Source organism: Apteryx mantelli, chromosome 8, assembly GCF_036417845.1.
Source record: "Apteryx mantelli isolate bAptMan1 chromosome 8, bAptMan1.hap1, whole genome shotgun sequence".
In the NCBI taxonomy this organism is placed as follows: domain Eukaryota; kingdom Metazoa; phylum Chordata; class Aves; order Apterygiformes; family Apterygidae; genus Apteryx; species Apteryx mantelli.
In genome coordinates, this window is record NC_089985.1 from 16,993,059 (window position 1) to 17,016,919 (window position 23,861).

Genomic DNA, 23,861 nt, shown 5'->3' on the forward strand with positions numbered 1-23,861 from the left:
ATTGGTTTTCCTCATTCTTAAGCAGGCTAAATAACTTGCAGGAACCTGAAGAAAGAGTAGTATTTTGGAATTCAGTAATTTTTATCTACTTAACCCCAATATTGTTCCACAAGTAGATCCTTGGGAGACAGGACTCACAGACATGGTCTGTTCAGTGTTGTTCCTGTCTCGTATTTCTCCAAGAACAGTGAGTTTGGGTCACTTACAGTTGAGATACATGTGCACGTACTCAGTCAATGTCTTGTAGATTGTCTGAATATCACATTGTATTTGTATAGAAAATGAACATACCTTAAAAAGTATGTTATTTGATTGACTTATTGCATTTTCCAAAGTAGAGGGGGCCAAAGTCTTGGACGGATCCTGCTGGCCGAGTGACTAGGGAACCAGCCGGCTCCCGACCGTCGGGGCCGCGCCCGCCGGTGCCGCGGGGCGGCCGCGCCCTGCCCGGCTACCGCAGCGCGGAGCGGGGCCCCGTCGCGCCCGGCGGCGTCAGCCCCTGCGCGCGGACGGCGCCTGCCTCAAAGCACTCACAAGCGGGCTGCAAGCTCCGCAGCGCAAATCTCGGCGGAGGGGCCGCACAGCCGCTGCGGGCGGGCGCCTTCACTGCCCGCTCGCCGGCCCCGCCGTTGCTCGGGCCCCGGCGGCGGCGGCGGCGGCCCCGCACCTCGGGGCAGGCGGCGCGGGGCGGGGCGGGGCGGGGCGCGGAGGCGGCCCCGCCCCTCTCCTCGGGGATGCCGGGATGTTTACGGCCCCGGCCGGAGCAGCAGGGGGCGGGCAGCGGGTCGGGGCCGCCGCGGTGCCCGAGCCGCCCGCCGGGAGCCCCGCTAGGCGCCCGCAGCGAGCGTCCCGCCTGGCTCCGGGCCCGGCCCCGGCCGCCGAGGAGAGCGGGCGGGAGAAGAGGCCGCGCCGGGCCGCCGGCGCCGGGAGCAGGCGGAGCCGGAGGAGCCGGACTGCTTGGTGAGCCGGGGCGGCGGGCCGCGGGGGCCGCGGGCCGGGAGCGGGGCCGGGGCCGGCCGTGCCCGCTCGCCTCCAGGCGCCCCCCGGCGCCGGGCGGCTTCCGGGCGGTCCCGCCTCCCGCCGTCGCCGATTGGCTGCCGGGACTCCCGCTCGCGCTGCTATTGGGTGCTGGCGCCGCCGCTCCTCCCGGTGGTGGGGGGAGGGAGAGGTGCGGGTCCGAGGGAGAAACTTCGTGTGCGGCGCGGAGGGGGCGGGCGGCCCCGCCGCGGCTGCCGGCCCCGAGGAGGGGGCGCCCGCTCGCTGCCCGCGGGCCGGCGCTGCCCGGCGGCGGCGCGGGCGTCCGGGGAGGCCGGGCCTCGTGGCGGCCGTCGGGGAAGCGCTTCCCTCCGGGCCGCGGCGCGGAGCTGCGGCCGCCGAGCCCGCTCCGGCCCGGCGCGGCCCTGGCCGCGGCCTCCGCTTGGCGCCCCCGGCCCCTCGCTGCGTGGCTCCGTGGCGCCGCCCGCGCTCTCCAAGGCGGGGCCGCCGGCGAAGCCTCTTCTCCTCGTGCCCGTAGGTGCTTTCGGCTGCCTGCCTGCCTGCCTTCGCGCTGTTTCCTTCCCCCCTCGCGTGGGGTTTCGGGCGTGGGGTGGCTGCTCCCTGGGGGCGCCTGAGGGGGAGCCGTGACTGCACGTGTCCGCACAGGAACCGAGTCAAAAGAGCCTCGTCCCCCGGAGTAGTTTTGTTTTGCGTTGCGTGAAAAACAGGCTTTCTTAAATGGTAAACCTACTTCTGATAAAAGCTTTAGAGATGTGTGTGCAGTAAATCACTCCAACATCCGATTCTGGATGTTGAAAAAACTTTCTTAAGCCTTTTCCCTTCAGTACCGACTGCACAGCAAACTCTTCTTGTCGGTTTGAGGTGATAGCACCATTTTCTCAGATGGCAAGGGCAGAATCACTTCTCAAAAATGATCATGCTTACATAGTAATTCTACAAAATGTGTTGACTATATTTCCTGTATAAAGTTATATCGCAAACTTGAGATGCAGAAATTACAATGAATGACATAGTAATCCATAAGATAGAAACTTTGGAGGATTTGATGTTAGGTGGCTATTTGTAGCTCCACTAACTTAGGAAAAATGAAACTTTAAAATACTGTATTTTCAGGGCTACCTTGGACACAATTCAGTGTTGCAGTGCTGTACAGCATGGGTAGAAGCCTCTATGTTTGAAGTCTTGGACTCAGGCTTGAGATGGTTAAAATGAAGTAGAAGACAATCATTAATTCATGGGCTATGAGAAACTTAAGTGGAGGTAGAGAACTGTTTTGTGTTGTGGAAGGACAGAAACTTAAAAGTACTGTCAGACAGCTTTAAAGTAGGAGCTTACAGCCCTCACATTTTTTTTTCTTTTTGATCCTGAAGAAAGAATGTATTAAGAACATTTGTTCTTTAATTTCAAAATATCAAGATATTGTATTTGGAGAGTGACTTAGTGTCTTTCAGAGTTTATAAGAAATAAATAGAATCTCATCCTGCCCATGGAAATTGTTTCCAAGGAAGAAAAAAATTTAACATTTCAGTTTTTCATCTGAATGTGTGAGGGCCTATGAGAAACTCAGTTGAAAAATGCACCAAAAGACAGTCAAAATATTGCACAATGGTGCTCATATTACTATGAGTGTTGTCTTCTGAATTGTCAGATAGTGATACAGCCCACCTGTAGGTTTTTATGCACTAGAGTTGAACTCAATGCAGCCAGTCCAGTATACTTGTTCAGTGAGACAATTCGGTGAGACAGTCTGGCCATGCATACAAGTGATGCATGTTTAATATACCCTGCATTTACATTAGTGCTACATTCAGTTGTATCAGCATCAGCGAGTGCCTTATTGCTTTACGAAGTTTGACATAGTTCCAAACATCTGTGCTGTATGGATGAGTTGAGAGGTCTTCTGGGACAAGTCAAACTGCAATAATTTATCCTGTACCTCCGAGGAAATCCCTTGATTGCTTGGGGCTTGTCCAGGAATCCCTCCTGATTCCAGAGGAGGAGTGTTCAGGAGTGATTTTTTGGAGTGGAGAGTTATCTAGCCAGGTTAAATACTATTGGTAGTCGTAGGAGTCATCTGGCTGATTAATTGCCAGAAAAGTTGGTCGGTTTAGCTGCATTCCATGTGTTTTGCAGCAGAGATGTGGCCAGCTGAAAATAACTGATCAAAATGCCTGAGTGATGATGAGGGCAGCCTTTAGAGCACTAATGTCCATTTTTATTTATTTATTTTTTTATATCGCAGTTTGAAACCCCTTGGCCACATGGGAAGTAACCTGATTTACACTCAGCTCTAGAGTGAAGCACATCTTTACCTGTTTCCTTTTTAATAAAATATTAAAAGGATTCTTTCTGTCAGGTTAGTCACAAAAGCTGAAGAGAAACAATGCTATTAAAATGAGTTATTTCTCTGGTGAAGATAGTCCTGTGTTTGTCTCTTGAATGTAAAACATAACTGATTGAGTCATGTGAATTCTGTAGCTACAAATTGCAGTGTATTTCAAGTGCCGTTATCCCACATTGTGTAAACAAAGCATTATTGCTTATGTAATGGATTTTTTTGTTGCAAAGTTTTAAACAAGATATTAAAACAGTAATTTGTAAGAAAACAGTAAAAATGTATTTTTATGTACCTGTTTAATCAGGTTTTTAGTTAATTTTATGACATTAGCAGCTTCTCCCTTTTTTTATAGGAGAGAATTTAATTTGGCTGTTGCTTCATCTGGCATTCAGGAACTTGCATTCAAACCTCTTTGCTTTAATCTGTTTGGGATGATTGAAAACTACTTATAACGAAGTTGTTGCTCTCTTATTTAACAGTTAGATTTGTGTTGGACTTGCTTAGTCACTTTAAAATGTTGTAAGAATCGTATGTAAAGCCTGTAGATTAGATACTTGCTGAAATCTTTGGAAGAAGGTTGAGGTAGGTGCTGCAAAGTGTTGATAAATCTTTTCTTCTCATTTTAACCTTCTACTGTCAGTATATAAGGTTTGCAAAACTGTTGATTCCTTGAAAACTAGAAGGCAAAAAATCACAGGTGAACACAAAGTTCATTCTAAAACAAGAAGAAAATAGTGGTGGGAAAATGCATGGCATTCTGTTCTGTAGAGGCTTTCCTTCTGTGCCCTTTTCTTCCTCATCTGAGAGCAGATCCAAAAAAGGAGTTGTCTTTGCTGCAGTGAACTTTCAGTACTTGCCCTAAGTGAAATTCAGAATTGTGTTAGGTACATGGGCAGCTTGTAAAGCTCATGGAGATAATGAGGCCTTCAGAAGCAGAGCAGCGAGCAGCCTGCAAACAATGTGCTGGACGGACAGTCAGGCATGAAGGACACTCCAAGAACAGGAATGAATCTTGCACATTTTAGCCAGCGGTGCTTTAATGTAAAATACAGAAACAACTGAACCTGTGTATGAGCCCCTGCACCTGAGACAGAGTGCGCTTGCTGCTAGCGGTATCCTCTGGTGTTTTGCTTCTGTGCCCAAGGACTGTGGAGTCCTTGCTACTGTTGTGCCTGGTTCGGGATTGAAGGATAGTGCTGGTCAGAGGTTCATAGAAAGCTTGTTAAGTGTGGCTAGATTTTTCTCTTCTGATTCTGTCTGGTGGTACTTTCAACTCATCACCTTTGGAGAAGCTCAGGTTTTAAAAATTATGGACGATAGATATATTTGTTCAGGTTACAGATGTGCGTCTAACATTAGGAGTATGATACTGCAAGGTGTCGCACACATGGTTTCTAAGAGATTTGGGTATTTCAGTAAAGATTTAATGGAATTATCCTTCGCTGTATGGTCTCTTCCACTTCCTCATCTGTAGCTTGTCAGCCATGGTTGTGGCACAGTCTTATGCAGACAACCGTCAAAACTGGATGCTTTTTCCTCCTGTGCCTAGCAGTAATACAACTTGTGTGACAGTGGTTCCAGCCTCTTAATTTGTCCTGCATCTTCTTTTAGCTCTTAAGTAAAACTGAGCTGGTTACACATTCAGTTGATCTCTTCAACATTTCTTTGTGAATAGCTTATTTTTTACAGATGCTTTCAAAACCAGCTCTTAATTAGGGAAAGAGCTCATCTCCCCATGTACTAGAATGGGGAGGTTTGGGGATTGTAAGGGTTTCCAAATTATGTCTTAATTTTTCTTCCAATTTTTTCCCGTTCTTCTCCTTCCACTTATTGTTTCACATTTCTACTTTCCCCTGCAGCGTGTCGTTGGCAAAACTCTTAGCTTTGTACTGAATAAATTGCCTTCTTTCTGTGCTGGCTCTTGCCCTTTAAGTATTTTGGGTTTCAGTACTTGTTAGCCTTTCTGAAAAGTAGGAATCCAAAAACAGTTTTCTGTCTTGATGTTCACTTACAAGGATGTGTTTAATTCATATATCTTAAAGAAAATGGAGAGAGTGGAGTTCTTTTCTAATTGCTGTGTGTTTTTGTATTCATCTCCTTTTTCCCTGCCTTGTTCAGGGCATTGGTGTAGGTCTTTGCCCCATTTATACAGATAATTTGGCACACCCAGTAAACTTTGCTTTTCAGAATTTGTTAACTTCATAATACTGTATTTCTTTTAGGTGGGTAGAGTATTTTACAGCAGGAAAACAATTTTAATATGTATGTATTAACTACATGGGACAGCATTTGTAAATATATTTATCATAGGTAGAGCTGCTATGCCAATAGTAGGTGAGTTCTTCTCGTATGGTTGTTCTGTGATGATGTTTAATCTTCAACTGGCTTTCAATCAATTTATTGAAAACAAAATCTAAAATACTAGACATAAAATTCATGAAGCAAATACATGTTAATGTATCTGTTTGTGGGACTGGGAGGTAACTTTACCAAATCTCTTGCAGGATTACACGTGTCCATACCAAATCTTGTATTTCTATGTCTTAGTCCAATCCATGATACTTACTTTAAGGTAAAATTTTGATTTCAAGTGACTGGTTATAATGAAGAGGGATAGAAAGCTAGAGGGAAAGCGCAACAGGTGGGGCATAGCCTGATGGCAGGGTTTGAATCCCTTCACAGGGGGGGGATGACGGAGGCGCATAGTTGGCGGCTCCACAAGTTACTTTTTCAATTACCATCCACTAATGCATTTGGGTCAATCTGTGGAAGTAAACCCAGGGCACTGCCATTTTATGGTATTTCAGTTGATCCTTCTCGTACTGAAATTAATACTGAAACTCCTTTTTGCCCAGTGGAGGCAGCACTGGGCCTCCTGTTTCGGGAAGGGAGTGTTACGTTACGTGTGAATCTGGATGAGAGGATCAGTTGTGCTACACGGTGTGTTGCAAGATTGGGCTGCTCTCCAGGAGTTTGAGAGCAGGAAGCAGGAGATGCTTTTGGCTTTTTGTAAACATTGACTATGACCAGCCATGGTCTGTAATGTTTAGTGGAACAGCATTGATTGTTTGGCTATTACTTGTAAATATTTTAAGTGTTTCAGCCTGTTTCATCATTTCCAATGCTGTCTTGAAGCTGAGTATGTAATTTTATGAATGGATGGCATAGTAATGTATGTGTTTAACCAAACTTTATTTTAATAATCTATGTTAGTGAGTAATAATTTACTGGAAAGATACTGAGTTTGTCCTCAGCTGCCATTCCAATTATTTGGAAATTTATTTTCTAGTCAGACTCTCTTGCCACTCAAGTTAAATATGTCCATATGAAGTACAAAGAGTTTTTGAATCCTGGTGGTATAAAGGTGAATGAGTAATTTGTTGAAATGTGCTTTAGCACTTAAATTACAACCTAGTTGAATTTCATCTTTGATTTTTTTTTTTTTTTTTTTCCAAATGGAAGCAACAAAAACATGAAAGTAAGAGCTGATTTTTTTAGCTAAGCGGTTAGGAGTATTGTTCTTCTTACAAAGTGCTTTTCTGGGATACTCTGACCCAGAAAGTATATAAAAAAATTTTGGGCACGTCAGAATCTTAGGATTGTTCAGAGCTGCTTTTAAGATATTGCGTGTAGGTGGCTGCTGCTGCTGTTTCCTAAGTGTTTCCTAAGTCTTTCCAAGTCTTTGCACTAAAAATACTGGCTACCTATGAAACTGAAATGGCTTTCACTTTGCAAGTAAAATGTTTCTAATATTGAACAGGACAAATAAATACAGTTTTATGTCATATTTTATACAAAACACTAGGAAAAATTAGTTTTTAATTTTAAAGAATTACACTAAAGCTGGATCTCAGGTTACTTTGCTTTTTGTATGTGACTTCTGACTTCCCATTTCCTTGAAAAACATGTAGCCGTACTGTTGTTTAACGTACCGTGCACAGTAAACCCATAATACTCGTTTTACAGCTGCCTGCATTCTCTTGCCTCGGCCTGCACCTTCCCCAGGTATCTCCCGAGAGAGGGGGCCGCTACTTTGAAAAGCGTTGGAGAACTCGTAGCTGGCTCCTGCCTGCGTGCTGTCCGTGCTCAGCGGGTGCGGAAGAGGCTGATCGGTGTCGCTGACCTGAGCATGGGCTGGGTTTGACCAGCAAGACGGTTCCCTCAACGGCCACCTCTTCCTTGGGTCAAGAATGACTATTAAGGCTATAGGTTTTATCAAACAGTAGGATATGTTTCTTATCCTACTCACATCAAGCTTAAAGGCCAAGCTGTTATTGCTGTGCTAGCAGAGGAAAAGAGGGTTGGAGGTCTGTCTCCTCCCAGAAAGTATGTGGTTTTGAGCTCGGACCCGAGAGCACTGTCGGGTCAGCACGGCGCTCCAGGCAGCGGGGAGCAGAACTGGAGTTGGCCTGGCAAAGCTGGACTCATCGAGATAAATGGCACTGACTAACACCAGTGTAGCGAGTCAGATAATTAAATATCCAACACAAAAAAGTTAACATACAGTTATCTAAACTGTTGTTTCCAGGGCACAGTTCTTTAATTTCAGAAAGGGTGACTATTTAAATGTTCTGCCTGGGTTTAAACTGAGCTCTCAGTTAGATGAGCGTCAACATTACGATATAAGCAAATAGGAATATTCCTCTAGTGTGTGTATATGGAGAGTAGTATTTATTTTTGTCTATATATATATATATATATTTTTTTTTTCAGCTGATGTTGTTGCCGAGATGGGTTTTCTATATCTTTGAACATAATTGGTAAAAATAGCTGAAAAGTTCAGGGATCTAAAACCTGTCATTTAAAATGCTTGTTCAATATTAAAGAACTGAACTAGTTGACACCAGAAAGTAAGGAGTATGTAGGCTGTTAAATGAATGATTGTTTTTAGAGGGCCTCAGCCCTAACCTAACTGAAATAGTGTAATAGTTATAGTAAAAACTAAAAATACCTGCCTTAATTGACAGTATAATCCAGAAGTAAACATAGTACATTCTGTCCTTTTTGAAAAGCAGCTAAAGTGACCATGTGCCTGATTCAGCACGTTGTGAGCAGTATAACTTCGCGCTCCTTTGTGTTAGCAATTAGGTGGAGTGCATAAATCTGTATTATGTAGAAAGAAGGACTATTTAAGACTTTCAGGTTCTCAGTACAGTTGTAACACTGAATATTCTTTTAGGTAAATACATTCTCTTTTGGTACAGCTGTTGTTTATTCTTTGACATTGAGTATTGAATGTCCTCAGCTAGGCTCAAAATTAAGAGATAATAACATACAGCATGTAGCTAATGGAAACCATGTATTGTTGAGGCTATTAGTGATGCTTTCTGCAGGAGAGCACTGCATTTTTTGTGTTCTTCTAGAACTGCCTACTTTAAAACAATAACTTTATTACCTGCATTCTGTGAAATGTATTTCAGTGTGTATGGTTTATGGGTTTTGTGGGCTATGCCAACAGGGAGTTTAAAAAGCATACTTCATGTGTTCAGGCGGTCCGTTTAAGCTTTTTCTCCTGAGATAATTTGATCATGTTTTGATAAAGATTTAGTTGCAGCAAGGAAGAAAATCACAAGGACTCCAGTTGTTCCCAAGTATATATATATTTTTTAATTTAAAAATCTTATTTTAAAATACGTTCTAGTGAAGTATCAATGCTGACTTCTGGTTTCTGTTCAAGAGTAAGTCTTATGCTTTTGCACTAACAGAGTCATGGACTGCCTCACTGCTGCTTTAGCAGGCTAGTGGAAGCCAGCTGAAAGGCAGAGTTTTGGTTTACTATAGAGGGCAAATTCTTTCGGTTTGGTGTGTTTCTCACTGCTGAAGAGGAAGGTTAGACCGTAGTTATTCCTTTTTGCTACTGCAGCTATTATTTTTCTGCTGTTTTTAGTTGAATGTCTTGGGAACTTTAGGATATTTTTAAAATAGAATTTCTGTCTTAGTCTCCACCTTTGCCTTACCTACACTGTTTTCCACTGATAATTTGTTCTTTTTAGTCTTATTTAGGTTTCCCTGCCATGGGTATGAGTCTCTTTTATTAAGCCGAATGTAGTGACATGCACCAATACTCTTGTGTCCCATGCACTGGGGTTATGTACATCTCAGGTGGAAATCTCTGGATTTCTAGACTTTTATTAAAAAATAAAAAAGCTGATTATGGGAGATAAGCTTTCTGTGGGGGTGTATAAATGAGCAATTGTATTTTGGTCTAGTTTGTATCTTTGCATGATCTTTAGATGTATTTCAGGTAGATATCAGAGCTTTGACTCATGTCACTAAGGAAGTGAATAACAACAGCAAGGCCTCTATATGGAAGAAACAAAAACATGTTACACCCAGTTCAGACAGTGGCTGGTTGATAATCTAATGTACTGGTAAGGACTTTACTGCCTTTGGTGTATTGTGGACTCAATACATGGAGTAAATAGTGTCAGTTAAGGGAGTAGCTATGCAATTACAATTTCGAATGAGAAACTGGCCCTATTGCTGTATCCCCAGCTACTTCATCCTGTATGCTTTATTGGGCATGGCACCGACTGTTTTTATCAACTGAAAAAGACAAGGATTCAAAGCAGTAGTAGTTAACTAAAAATCTTCTCATACCTGCAAAGTGTTAGTTATTGTAACTGAAGTAGAAGATTTAGTGTATATGCTCGTGCTTCTTTGACCAGCCATCGTTGTTGTGTACAGATGAGCCTGAATCCAAATGATTTTAATCTTCAAAATGATCAAAAATCTTATTTGTGAGATAAAAGATTTGGTTATAAAAGAGACTGTTTCATTGTTCATGTCTTTACAAGTGCTGTGGTGAAAGCAAAGAACCTTTTCCTCCTAGATGATCAGTGTAAGGGCTTTTAAAAATATTAGTCTTTTAAAAATATTAGCTTTGGCGTTTGGAAATTTTGAGTGCAGGTGGTATAGTTGCCTTGGCTTTCACTTCATCTGTTGTCTATTTTCCATAAACACTGATATATCTATATATATGTCTCAATCATGGTGGTGAATTTGGGGAAGAAGGTCATTGTATTAGCTCTTAAAAGAGGGAAGATAGACATGTCTATAAGTTTGTTTTGTATTTGTTTTTCGGTTTTAAACAAGTGATGCCTTTTTGGTAAAGGCCTCTATGGAAGAGTAGTAATTATTGTCTGAATTTAATTTCCAAGATGGTAAATACTGTACCACTGTATTTTGACCTCTGGAGTTTATTATTTTCAGCAGGGTGAAAGGTATCCCTCACTGTGAAATCAGTCTTCAAGCAGCAAAATATAATTCTTGCTATGTTTATAAACAGTGCAAAAATTCATTTTGCATCCTTGGCATTTTGTGTGATCAAAATGCCAGATTACTCTAAAGAGTAAATCTATCATACAGTCTTCAAAGACAAAAAAAAAAAAAGGGGGGGGGGAGAAAAAAAAAAGGAAAAAAAAGAACTTACGTACATGGATAGAAAATACCAATTTCTACCTTTCCTCTGCAAAGCAACCCCCCCCCCCAAGTTAATAAATCTTCCATGCTTCCTATGGTACAAAATAATGGTTATCTCTTTAATTTGATTTATTTTATTATATAAGCAAGCCACTAAGGATGGAGCTGCTAGCCGTGATAGTAATATTACTCCCCCCCCCCCCCCCCCCCCAACAAATCCCAAAACACTTCTGGTCAATGCCTCTGGTGTACTGTGGACACCAGACAGGATGAGGGAGTTACAGTTCCTGAGCTGAATCAAGATACATAGTCTAAACATCTTGACTTAGATCTCATTGGTCCTGGATAAATCTGTGATAGGGGATAAAGGAATTTTGCATTTACTACTTCTTCCCAGGGACTTAGAATCAAGTGGTTGTGACCCATAAGAACTATCTATTGGTGCATCGCATGGTCAGTATTCTCTAAAATGTAAACATATTAGAAAAACACATGGGAAAAGCATACTGCAGAAGTTTCAGTAGAAATATTAATAGCATCAAAAAGATTAAATTTCTTATAAATGATAATATTCTATTCAGTAGTAACACTTCAGAAAAGAATTCTTGGATTCGTGACAGTGATAAAAGGATCTTAGGAAATTAACAGAAGAAAATTTCTTAAACTTGTTATGGATTCCTTTCCCAGAACTTGTCTGAAGCAGTCACAACTGTATAAACCTCAGTGGATCTAACTGGAGAATTTAGGTGCGCTCTCGTGACAACAGTTTAGTTTTCAGTGGCTGATGCTGTTCTGTTCTGATTTCTTGCCTTTGGCAGGAGACTTTAATGGAAGATGTTGCAGAATGTGCAAGAAGTTGTCAATATTGGCATTCTAAGGCTGGTTAGGAGATTGACTAGCAGGTGTTTTGAAACACATCTGCCAGCTGTTTTTCACCTTTCTCACCACATTCATTCTTGCATTCTGAGAGATCTTAACAATTTCTTATTGCCTTCTTGGAAGGATGTCAGAGCTATGGTGAAATTCTGTAGGTGACTGGTAAGGACTTTGGTGTTAACAGAGTATATGGTTTCTACCTCTTCCCCCCTGCACCTCTCACCTAATTTTGATACTTTATTACTTCTCTTGATCTGCCTGAAATTGCTTTTTCAGATCTCTTCTGATTAATTGGAACTAATAATTAAACAGAACAATAGAAAGTCCCAAACTGTATACTTTATACAGAAATAGTAAGGGTGGGAAGAAAAAAAAAAAAAAAAGATCCTTAGTCACCCAGGAGGATGACTGTGGTTTGGTGTTATGGATTTTTCATGATACTAGAATAACATGGGCTGACTTCTTTAAATGGGGGATGAAAACAAATCAGAATTTTATTATTATTTTTTTGAATCCATTCCACTGATTATATATTAGGACAATACATTGATGAACTTTGTAAAGCTGCTTTGTGATTATTTTATCATTTAGTCATGTTAACATAGTGATGCTGTAAGGATGATGGCATTAGTGTGAACACACATTTATTTGTTAGAATTTTTAAAAATATTTCAGAATGGGCTTTAAAAAATATTTTTCTAAGGTTTATTACTTTTTATTAGCAGTTATTTCTAACCTCTTTAGTCTTGCTTAAAAGAATTGTCAGGAAGACTTTGTAATGTGTTTTAACAGAGATATAGTAAGTTGTATGCTTTCATGCTCAATTTATATTAAAACCTAGTTCAAAAAAATTTTTTGTATGCATTCTAAAAAAAGGTTTCTGAAACATATAAGTAGCTTTGTGTGTAGAAAGACACGTTTTCAGTATTTGAAATATATAGACTTGACTTTTTTCAGAAACAAGAAATGAAAAACTGAAACACTATTATCTCCCATGGAGAAATTTGTTTTGTACTAGAGCTGATGCCTGGATCTAAAATTTCTTGCTTCTTTCTATTGCAAGACTCCATGTACTGTTCTTTAATTGTAAACATTTTAGCAGAAATCTTCCATGCTTATGTTCTCTCCCCCTTCCTTTTATGTGTGTCTTGGAGAAAGTAGTGTAGCCATTTATCAGAGTAAAACTGTCATACGAAATTTCCTACTTTTAAAAATTAAGAGTTATCAGGAAAGTGTTTTACTTCAGACTAACTCTAGAACTGTCACGATTTGGAGCCGGACAAGAGATATCTCTTCTTTCCCTGAAAACCTTGCCAGTTTTGACCAAGTAATGGGTAGAGATGCTCCACGTTTGTTCATGCACTGAAGAAGTCATCCAGGGCTTCCCCATACTTGGACCAAACTTGACTTTGTGTTGCGAGGCTGCTGGTGACCAGTGATGGAGCTCCTGAGAAGCACCAAGAAAACTGAGTGCCGCACCTCCTTCTCCTCAACAAAATATCATTTAGCCTAAGAAGGGGTTCACTTAGCTCTGAAAAAAGACAACCTCATGAGCATTTGCATTTTTGTCTCTCCTGTCCTTCCTGACAATGATTCTGCATGTTCTGCAGCCATTATTATTGATCAAATCCTTATATCGCTGTCTTGGGAGCTTGGCAAGCATATTCCTTCCATTTTATTGATGGGATATGAGAGGTTTTACAGTTGAGAATAGAAACCTGTGTCCCTAATATGATCTCCTTAAGCCCCCTTAGCTAGCTTGTTGGAATGTAGTGAATGTATACGTGTAGTTTTTGGTATCTAGTATCTAGACAAGACTACTCTTGCCTGCTCCCTAGAAATCAACAGATAAATTAATACAACGTTAACAGTAACTTGCATGCAGCAGTTGTAACTCTGCTGCTGACCTGCCATATCCCTTTCTGCTCTTAGGTCTAAGGGTATTGGCCAGCAGCTGCTTACGTAGCTGGCCAAGTGGCTGCGCTTATGAAGAATAATGGGGTGATGCAGCTTTTATCAGGTAGAGGTATACTAAACACTTGTAAGACTTGAGCCAGGCAAATGGCCGTATTACTAAGTTCATACATGTATATAGTGATTTATTTTGTCTTATAAAACAGCTAAAACCTGGAAATTCTCCTTCCCGAAACAATACAGGGCTGAGATACTTCAACGTGTTTTAGCTTCAGCAGAAAATGAGAATTAATAGGTGTATTTGAAAGAGCAGCTCTTCAATTTCTTTGCTGTTGTACACTGATCATAAATACAAACTGAATTACAGTGTAATGATTGCTTATATTTCCTTTTTTTAGGACACAAAGGACGCTTTTACGTGATAGAATGGATGAACAGTCACAAGGCATGCAGGGACCCACAGCTCCACCGTTTCAGCCACAGGTAACTTCCTTTTTTTTTTTCCAAACAGTTACTCAAGAGTAGGTGCTAGTGTTTCTTAAATAGAAAGAGACAAGATAGAAAATATTAATTCCTGTGGGAAAAGAAGCTTTAAAGAGATATAATGTCATTTTTGTGATCTTGAAATTCAGTGAATAGCAGCCCCATATTTCATATAAAAGAATTATAATATTTATTTATTTTTTTTTGCCTCCTGCTACTTCCCCAACTGGGAGGGGTTGGAGTGAGATGCAGAAGTGAAAGCAGTTTTCCTGAGAGATGGTAAGCTGTTAGACGCTATGTGCTTCAAAATTTTATCAGAGTTACCCTGTTTATTTCAGCCTATTCCTTTCAGTCTTCTCTTCTTACAACTCCCAGTGGTGATACTATGTGAATTAGAGCCATTCCATGTTGAAACTGGGCAAGAGGAATTCCTGGTTGCTGTAGTCTTGTTAGAAAGAAGATGCATGAGAAATTTAATCTTTGGATATGTGTTGATGTTGTGAAACAAAGGATGAAGATTATCTGATGAGAGAGTATATTGGGATATTGCTTTTTAACATTTTCAGAAGATGATTCTTTGAAGAAAGTTTTAAGATCCTTTGGAAGAATGCCCTGCAATATTTGCTGTGATGACCATCCCAAACTAAAAGCTGGACAGTTCTTTACAAAGCTGGCACCTAATTTTGTAATTTTCTTGTTAACAGCATAGGTGATAGGGCAATTTGTGCCCTTTATTTTACAAAAATAAAGGTGAAAGTTTGCATAGTTAATGAGTTTACAATAACCAGCTTTCTCTAGCTCCAGTGTTGGTATTGGAGCATTATGATAATAAAAATCTGGATTTAACAGCAATTTATACCAGTGCAGAACAACTACAAATTTAAGATGAATATGTACCTATGCATACAAATGTTTTGAGAAAATAAATATGTAATTTCAAAACAAAAAGAGAACTGAAAATTCATATTATGAATTTTTTTAAAGGGTCACCACTGTTACAGATTTGTCTTTTTTGACCAAATAGAATCGGGACACAGTTGTTCAAGGCTTTTTTTATTTATGGGGAAACTTCCTGTTGTTTTTGTTTGCTGACTACAAACAGGTGTCATATTTCCTCATCTCTCAAATGCTCTATGAAGAGCATTTGAATATCAGTTTCTGATGTACAGAATTGACTTTTTGAGGACTGCTTCAATTTAGGACCGTTGCTTTAACCTATGCATTCAGTTTATGAATTAATACTAGTGAAATATGCTTCTCATTTTAATGTTCCAAGTAATATGGATCATCTTCATGTTACTTGCAGATACCCCATTTTCTTTGCAGTAACATAAGAGCAGACCCAGAAGCAATTGTACTCTAATCAACAAGGCACTCCTACAAAAAAAACTAATGTTTATTCTCAGCTTTGGTTAACTAGCAACCATTTAAAAAAAAATCTGTGCTATTATTCTTTTTTTTAAAATAAATTACTGTGTAAACTACACTATACACAATTCTCTTATTTATTTCCCCCCCTTTTTTTTTCTTGACACTTAAGATTTGGATTTATGGTTCTGAGCTGGTCTTGCATCAGAATATCGACTATTTTGCATTTCAAGGCATAAAGAGCAAAGGGGAACAAGCATACTCGGTTAGACATTATTTTAATATTACTCTGGCAATATGACTCTCAGTGACATTTTCATCTTGTTAACTCCAATTATTTTTCCTTTGAGCCAGATAGCCACTTTAATTCTTATGGATTTCCTTTACTTTTGTAGCATATAACGAAAACAAATTAGGACAAATATTTTTATAGTGAAAAGAAATTCTTATAAATACAAGTTAATTACTGCTTACTGTTTCAAATCATGATGATGGCTACTGTACCTGATTCCTGATGGTTTTAGGAGAAGCAAGAACTGGAATAGAAAACACAGGAGAATATGAGCAAGAGGCGAGATAATGGTTCAGGAAGAATTGTGTGTTAGAGAGTTGGTTGAACCTGTGAAGCTCTTCCAATTGTATAGATTTATGTTCTAATCCATAGCAAAATAAATTACCCTAACAACTGAAAATTGTTAATGAGGAACACAAAAATGTTTAGCCAAATAGTGTAGTGGCTCAGTCCCAATTAATTTGGAAGCACCATTTCATATTCAAACTGTACAATATGATACAGAGCAGTTAATTTTATAAAAAAGAATTTCTGTTATCCATTGAGATGTTGGACCTAAACTTTGCATCCAGACTTAGGAATCTTGCAGCCTGGCCAAAAAAATCTTTGTGTTTAGGCATTTATTTGGTGGCATACTCTTCTAAAAATTACTGTATTGTACTGCTGGACACTACAGTACTTGCATAATGATTTTAAGGTGCAGAACTAAATGAAACTTGAGTAGGTAGTTTAGGCTTATACTTGGTTACTTAGAAGTTCATTTTCTATTTGGAATTAAGTGCCTGACATCTATGTCATAGTGTTCCAACTTTGCAGAAAAGAAACTATACTTCAAGAACATTTTGCAGATAGAAGGTTTGGCAATTCTTAGACGCTGTACAAAGGATTATAGAAGAAGGCGGAACAATATGAATGGTGTCTGATACGGTAAACTTCAAATTTTAGAACCTCTTCAAGAGCAGAACTGGAGCTTTTTAGCATCTGAGCAGAGAAAAATGTGGCCTGTTACCAACCCTGATAAATCAAACACAGAAGTCTGATACAATGGATGATTATGCCTTCGCTGATGAACGTTTTAGTAGAATTCTTCAGCTAAATGGTTAAAAAGTGTTGACATACAATTTACTGTTCCTAAGCTTCATAGCTATATCACTGAGATAAAGAAGAACAATTCCTGTTTTTACGTTACTTCATTATATTCTCTATGACATCTGCTGCTGTGAAGTTTAGGATATAGTCTGTTTCCCATGAATCTTGTTTACTTGTGTGACAGTTGCTAAACAACTGCATTTTGGTAGCTTTGATTAGAAGTAATGAATAGCGGAGAAAAAAACTGGGCATGCAGTAAGGTTTTCTGTACTCTGCTAATTAAATGAAGTACTCAAGAAAAATTACGACTCCATGTAATACTTCCTGCAAGTTTCATTCATTTGGCAAAATTGAGTGTCTTGGCTTCCGCTACTGCATCAGCTAAGGGTTTTAAACTGCATCTTTGTGTAGCAAGGGGGTTGCATCCGATTATGTCCTTAAGATTCCACTGAGAAAACTCTTTAAACATCTTTAAATTACCAGCTCTTCATATCCAGCAGCAATCTTGTTGGTGGGCAATTTTGGGTACACATTCGAAGGTGTGGGAGTGAATTGGATACCAAAATTTTACTGACTGTCAAAGAGTCATAGGCTTCCAAATACTAGGACTGGATCCAAAGTCCGTCTAGTTTAGTATCTTTCTAATAGTGCTTTGAGAAGCATAATAATACTGTGTATTCACAGAAACAGACACAAACAAATGTATACGTGCATGACTGTATGTAACTCCTAACTTTAGTAATTGGCAGCTTAGACCCTTCCTAAGTTTGGAGTTGAATCTGGACCATCATGTTTCATATCAATGAATAGTTCTATAGTACATGAATTTATCAATCTGTTTTTAAACCCGTCTCTACTTTGGCTTCTGCAGTTTCAGATGGCAGCAAGTTCCACAACTTAATACTGCATTTGGTGGGGTGTGTGTGTTTGTGTGTGTGTATTTTTTTTTCTCCTCTTTACTTTTTTTCAATTTCTTAGAACTTCATTATGTATCCCTTATTGTTTATTTTCTAAGTTGAAGAGCCATAGTTTATCAAGTCTTTTTTCTTATACAGAAGCCATTGCATATCTCTTCTCAGCCTTGCTATTCTGCTCTGTACATTTTCTAGTTCTCTTGTATTTCTCTAAAATGAGTGATCAGAACTATGTGCACCATTCAGGGAGCACACAATAGATCTAGCACACAATAGACTTCAGTGAGATAGTTGTTTTCCATTTCATTTGAATTCTTTTTCTAAAAATGTCTAGCTTTCTATTTGACGGTCACTGGACAGTCAACTTAACTTTTCAAGGAAGTATTTCGCCAGTATTTTGAGGCTCCCTTTCCTATGTGGTAATAGCTAATTTGAAAATCATGATTCTCTGTCTTCAGGGTTTTATTTATCACAGTGTTTCTGATTACTAACCTTAGGATTTGATTTGTTATATATATTGAATAATAGTTTTCTTTGGGATTTCACTGGTAACTTCTCTGAGGAAAAACACTTATTCCTGCTGCTGTTTCTCATCTTACAGCTGGTTATTCAGCTGGTCAATGTTCTCTTTTAACCTGTGAGAACTTAGTTGATAGCTTAAGAATCCTTACGTAAGTCACTTGGTTGAAAAATCTGTGAAAATGCACGTTGTTATTTCTTCAGCGGAAAAGCCTAATTAGGAAATACCTGTCCCGTTCTACTCTTGTCTGTTTAGTAGAATCTCTAAATAGCTGCAGTTCAGCTTTGGCTGTGTTTAAAACTGAATTTGTGAATAATTAAAAAAAATAAATATATATATTTTTAAATCCAGATCACTTCTTTGCCACACAGGTAAGGGAGCAGTGCTGAGGAGCTTGTGGTGGGAGCAAGGACCTGCTGAAAAGGCGTTGTCACTGGAGAAATCAATGCGTGCTGCATGCTAGCCTCACTGTATGATAGGATATTTTGGCGAGTAAGGGCCTATTGGTTTCTTCAGTGGTTTCTAATAGATTTTGTGAGGCCAGCTGTCTTTTTGCATGCCTCCTTTGATCAGTGCTGAAGTGCATTGGTATTTTATGGCACATCAGATGCTTTTGAAAATTTTAATGTCCAATATAGTAGGAATTGCATGTAAATCCGAATGTTCTTGGAAAAGCACTGAATTAGCACCTCTCTTGAGAGATCCGGCTAATCCGAGAGCTACTGTCTGCCGTAGACTATCACAAGTTGACTGCGTATCAGAGGTTAACTGTGCCTGCCCTGTACTGCTGCGGCCTTTTGACCAAGCTGTGCTTTCCTTCACTCACAGCTCTCTGCAAACTCGTATACCAGCACTTTTCTTAGACTGAAACCAATCTGAAAATGGGCATTATGGTTTCTGTTGAAGATTGTAATCATTTAGATGTCATACAAATGAGCTCTTCAAGTGTTGATTAATTAATTAGTGTATTAGGTTGTTTGTCTTAATGCTTTCTACTAGAAATTATAAACTGAAGTTTTATTGTCTACCCCCCTCCTGTTTCTTCTGTGCTCAAGATTACATTTGAATATATAGCTGACAAATATAATTTACAGAAGTCTATTCAGAGCAAAAAAGAGAATAATATTCTGTTACAGTTTTTAGTGCATTGCTTGCCTGGAAGTTTAAAAAATGGATCAGAAAAGAGAAAGCAACTCTTTGATCGTTTTAATGTTGTAAGATAGCTCTTTCATGGAAATTGTAATATTCTATGTGGCCACTGATTTACTCAGTGAATAAAATGTAATGTGATCGTTAGTGAAGTGTATATAATCTGCTCTGTTACGGTCTCAGACCGAAGGAAACCTTTATCCTGCGCAAGCTTATTTCTCTACAAATTGCGCCGTGGCTAGGAGAGACCCCGTGGTAGCTGGAGATGTGCAGCTATGCTGCTTCTCACGTCAGCTCTCCACATCTAAAGTGTGTGACAGGACAAGGGAGCAGATGAGACAAGCTGTCACTCAGCCACGCTGCCCTTTGAAGAAAGGCCATGGGGGGGAAAAGGTGCCGCAAATGGGCTGTGAAGTTTACATACACTGCCCACTGTTAAACAGATTACCTCTAATGAAGTGTCTAATGCTCAGGCCATATCAGCCTAATCCTTGGTGGCAGTTCATCCCTCAGCTGCCAAAAAACACCGCCCTCTGGCCCCCTCTCGCCACTCTGGCCGCCAAGCACAGGGAGGTGCCCGGTCTTAATAAAGCAAGACAGTGTGTGATCTGACATGCAAATGTAGGTCATTGCATATGTAAATGTGTGATTACAAACCTGCATGCCAAAACACATTAGCGAGACTTTGCTCTCAGCATGCGGTTGTCACACTGCCTTAGTAGTTTACGCTAATATTTGTCAAGTTACTGTGCAGACAGAGGCAGCAACTCCCAGTTCAAACGGGAAGTACACAATACTTTTTAAATATAGCCTGTTTAAAGAATCTGTACCTTACAGCTCTGCATAATGAGTTTAAAATCTTAAGAGTGATGTGCGATTTTGGATGTTTCCCCTAAAAACCCTATAAATACCTGATTAAGCTAGGCCCTTCATTTTAGAATGCACTCTAGCATTAACGTAGCATTGCTTCTATCAAAATAAGAGAGCGTTCTAATAATTTGGTTTCTGGAACAACAGAAGAATATATAAAAATATATTGCATAGCTACTGTAGTATCCACTTAAAATACTGTATCATGCAAGTTGATCCTTGATTATCTCTGTTTTTTGAGTGGAGGAAGCTAAGACGTAAAAAGGAAAAATGGCAAAGGAAGGCTTGATGGGATTTCACTTCTGCTGTATCTCAGACTCCTGATAAGTTGAAAACTTTTTTTTTTTAAATGCATCTCAACATTTTATGATTAAGTTTTCACTCCAAGAAGAGTATAGTAGATGCTTTCTTTAGTCTTGTGACTAGTCTGGGACAGTTTTGGTTTTAATACATTTGAATAAAACAAGTTTAATAATTTAAAACATTCTTTCAAATACTTGTGTATCTTTACACTCGCGTGACTGTCTTATTAACTTAAATTTAACATTAAAGTTGTATGCTAGTTTCTATAGGCTCGGGACTGTAGTTCAGGATCTGATTGTAGTTAGTGCATCTGCTTCTGTAAGTGACACAAACTTCTTTCTAACATCTTAATTTTAGAAAGCGTTGCGACCTGACATGGGCTATAATACGCTTGCCAACTTCCGAATAGAGAAGAAGATTGGCCGTGGGCAGTTCAGTGAAGTTTACAGAGCAACCTGCCTGTTGGATGGGGTACCAGTAGCACTGAAAAAGGTTCAGGTAAGGATGTCTTTTTGTTTGAAGCACCAGCTAAGTAGAAGCTTAATAGTAATATATAAATATTTAAAAAGATTTGCTGTAATTCAGTTTAAAAGGTAAACATTATTTGGACTTCATCTTAATTTCCTAGTACCTAGATGCTAAGCATTGAGAAATTCATTAAGAGCTTTGAAAATTCATGACATAGCTTTTGTGTAATATTGCACAAACTGATTTTTTTTGTAGCTCACTTTTTCAGGTAGTGAATATACTCTAAAAGTGCATACATCAAAGAAGGTGCATATGTAATCAAAGTCATGATAATTGAAATGAATTACTGTTTCAAAAGACTGAAAATTACCTGAAACAAGTATAAGCCAGAAAAGAACTATGCCTGGAGCTATAGCTCTGTTGCCTTTAGACTATAAGATACAACTGAGTTCATATTACCAAGTTCATGAATAATAAATCTATGTGTGTGGGACCTGAGTTAGTAATTAAACGCAAGTACACTGTGGAATTAAGTGAATTGCATGGGTCAAAATTTGTGTGTGCTTGAGGGCCCTGATTATTTCCATGATTCACAGCTTAAATGGGAGAAAAAACAGCGGTTTTATGGCAGAAGATAGAAGAGCGGCAAATCGTTTGAGTTTAAGGCAGCCAAGAAACATGATGTCCCTGTAAATTTCAGCATAAGAAATGAGGATGGCTGATTCTTTGCTCAGATACCTTGTCATTGCAGTAAATTTTAATATTTTCACCAGAACTGCCATTTTAAATGGAAAACTCTCTTGGTTTTTTGGTCACCCAGGCAAAAGACAACTCGATCTAAGCCTATATTCAGTAGTATTTCCATTTTCTTTTTGCTTTGTTAGAAGCTGCTCAGAGATGTTTGTTTATAAGACAATTATACTTTAAAAAATTTTCCACTGGAATTGCTTTGGAAATTCATTGATTTGTTTAGTTTCAAAATTGAAACTAAAATTTTAGTTTCAGTTCTGATCTCTTGAGAGAGATTTAGCAGACTATTTGAAGTTTCATTGCTGCCAGTCCTGAAGGGTGCTGCTTTTTTTTTTTTTAACTTGTATATTGCAAAACCATGTACATAACATTTCAGAGACTCTTGCTAGCGTTTCTCAATTTTAACCATTTTCTTTTTGCTGCACTAACGCATGCTGTGTTAGTTTCTCTGTCGTATCCCGACTTGCTATTCTGTTTCTGTGATTTCCTGTGCTCTGCAGCACCAGGAGGCAGGGCTAGACCTGGAAAAGATTTAAAAAAAAAAAAAAAAAAAAAAAGAGAGAGAGAGAGACTTGGTTCTCCCTTCTGGGAAAACTGCCAGAAATATACTACTTCAAAAGCTGAAATACGTTCTAAGAACTTTGATCAACGGTCTTAAAACATTAGGCTAATTCTTCCTTCATTTACAGTGCGTGAGAAACCAAAAAGGTCAAATGTGACTTGAAATTCATGTCAATTAAGGGGGCTGTGGAATGCCTTGGTACTTGACGGAAAATCATAAAGTCCAGCCTATCAGTGTTCTAACTATGAAATTTTTATAACAGTGTTTTCATTAAGAATACTGAGGCATTATAATGTATACTCTTACAGAGCTTTGAAAGTCAGTATGCGTAGCTGAATTCTTACATGTCAGACTTCCTCATTTGACGAAAGTCTTTCCATCCCATGGAGAAGGCATCACGCTGTCCATATACCAGTGTAAAGTGATGGTTTCTATTGCATCAAAGCCTTCTTTTTCAACCATTTGATAAACTTCTAAGGATTTACCTGGTTGTTAGTAGCAAATGGGGTAAAGAGCTGTAGATCTCCCAAATGACTTTATCCTGACGCAGTGCTCTAATTGCCTTAAGGTATTCAAATATGCTGTAGTGTTTTTTTTTTTTTTCTTTTTTCCCCTCTTGAATGTTATTGACTAATGCATGTCAGGAGGAACTGTTTGCTGTGGTCTGTGAAAATAATAATCCATATAAAGGCTGGATCTAGGTAGAAGACAGTATTATCTGAACAGGAAGTGAGATTTGGATGACCTATGGGGTAAAGAAGAAAAATACTAAGAGTACTATGATATATCACCTAGAGTTCCAGTGGATGGTGGCAGCACTGACCGTGCTTTGGCAGAGCCATTTCAGCTTGCATAGCTGACATCTAAAGCTGTTTCATAATGGGACAGAATACCAAACCATTACTGTATTTCTGTGACGTTCCCTGTACTTCCCTAGAAGTATATTTTTATATAGTGACTGTACTTAATTTTACTATAAATATACTTTAATACGTATTTCTCTTCTGGTGAGAAGTGACTGCCTTTTGGGGGAGCTTTTTCAGATTTGCTCTTTTTTTCTTTTTCTTTTTCCTTTTTTTTTTTTTTTAATTTCAGTCATGCTTCCTTTTATTCAAATCAAAATAATGTTTTTTTTTTTTTTTTCCTGATCCTCATTAATGTAAGCTCAGCATTGACAAAACAGACTAGGAATACTTATTTCTGTCATGTGAGGGACACTGTGTTCTCTGTATTTTAGGCCTGTGCCTGGGCATTGTTTTGGTCTGTTTTCCACATCTCCACACTGAGCCAGCATCTCTAAATCCTGTACTTTGTGTTAAGTAATGTAAATGAGTTCTGGACTTCTCTCTGCTTTTCCATCTTCTGCCCATTTTCATCTCAACTACTGTCTGCCTTCCTCTCTGATCTTGCAAGTCTCATTTTCCCTCCGATTTGTTTTTCTGGCTGGCTTGGATCTATCTCCAGTCTCTTTCTGTGCATTCTGTCAGTGGCTCCCTACCAAACCCCACTGTTTGTTTTTGCCTTCGAGGTCTGGTGTGACTTGCCAT

The 23,861-nt window shown here is 39.4% G+C and overlaps 1 protein-coding gene across 2 annotated transcripts in view; it reads left to right on the plus strand.

Annotated features, from left to right (window-relative positions):
• The first annotated feature begins 785 nt into the window (after positions 1-785).
• Positions 786-23,861, plus strand: part of NEK7 (NIMA related kinase 7) — a 73,126-nt gene continuing 50,050 nt past the window's right edge. The window contains exons 1-3 of one of the 2 annotated variants that reach the window (XM_067300778.1): positions 786-960; positions 13,945-14,029; positions 20,892-21,032. In XM_067300778.1, coding sequence (XP_067156879.1) covers positions 13,973-14,029; positions 20,892-21,032 — 198 coding nt within the window. In that variant the 5' untranslated portion in view covers positions 786-960; positions 13,945-13,972. Of the gene's footprint in view, positions 961-1,392; positions 1,510-13,944; positions 14,030-20,891; positions 21,033-23,861 lie in introns of those variants that run through there. The other variant, XM_013961266.2, reaches the window with a different exon arrangement.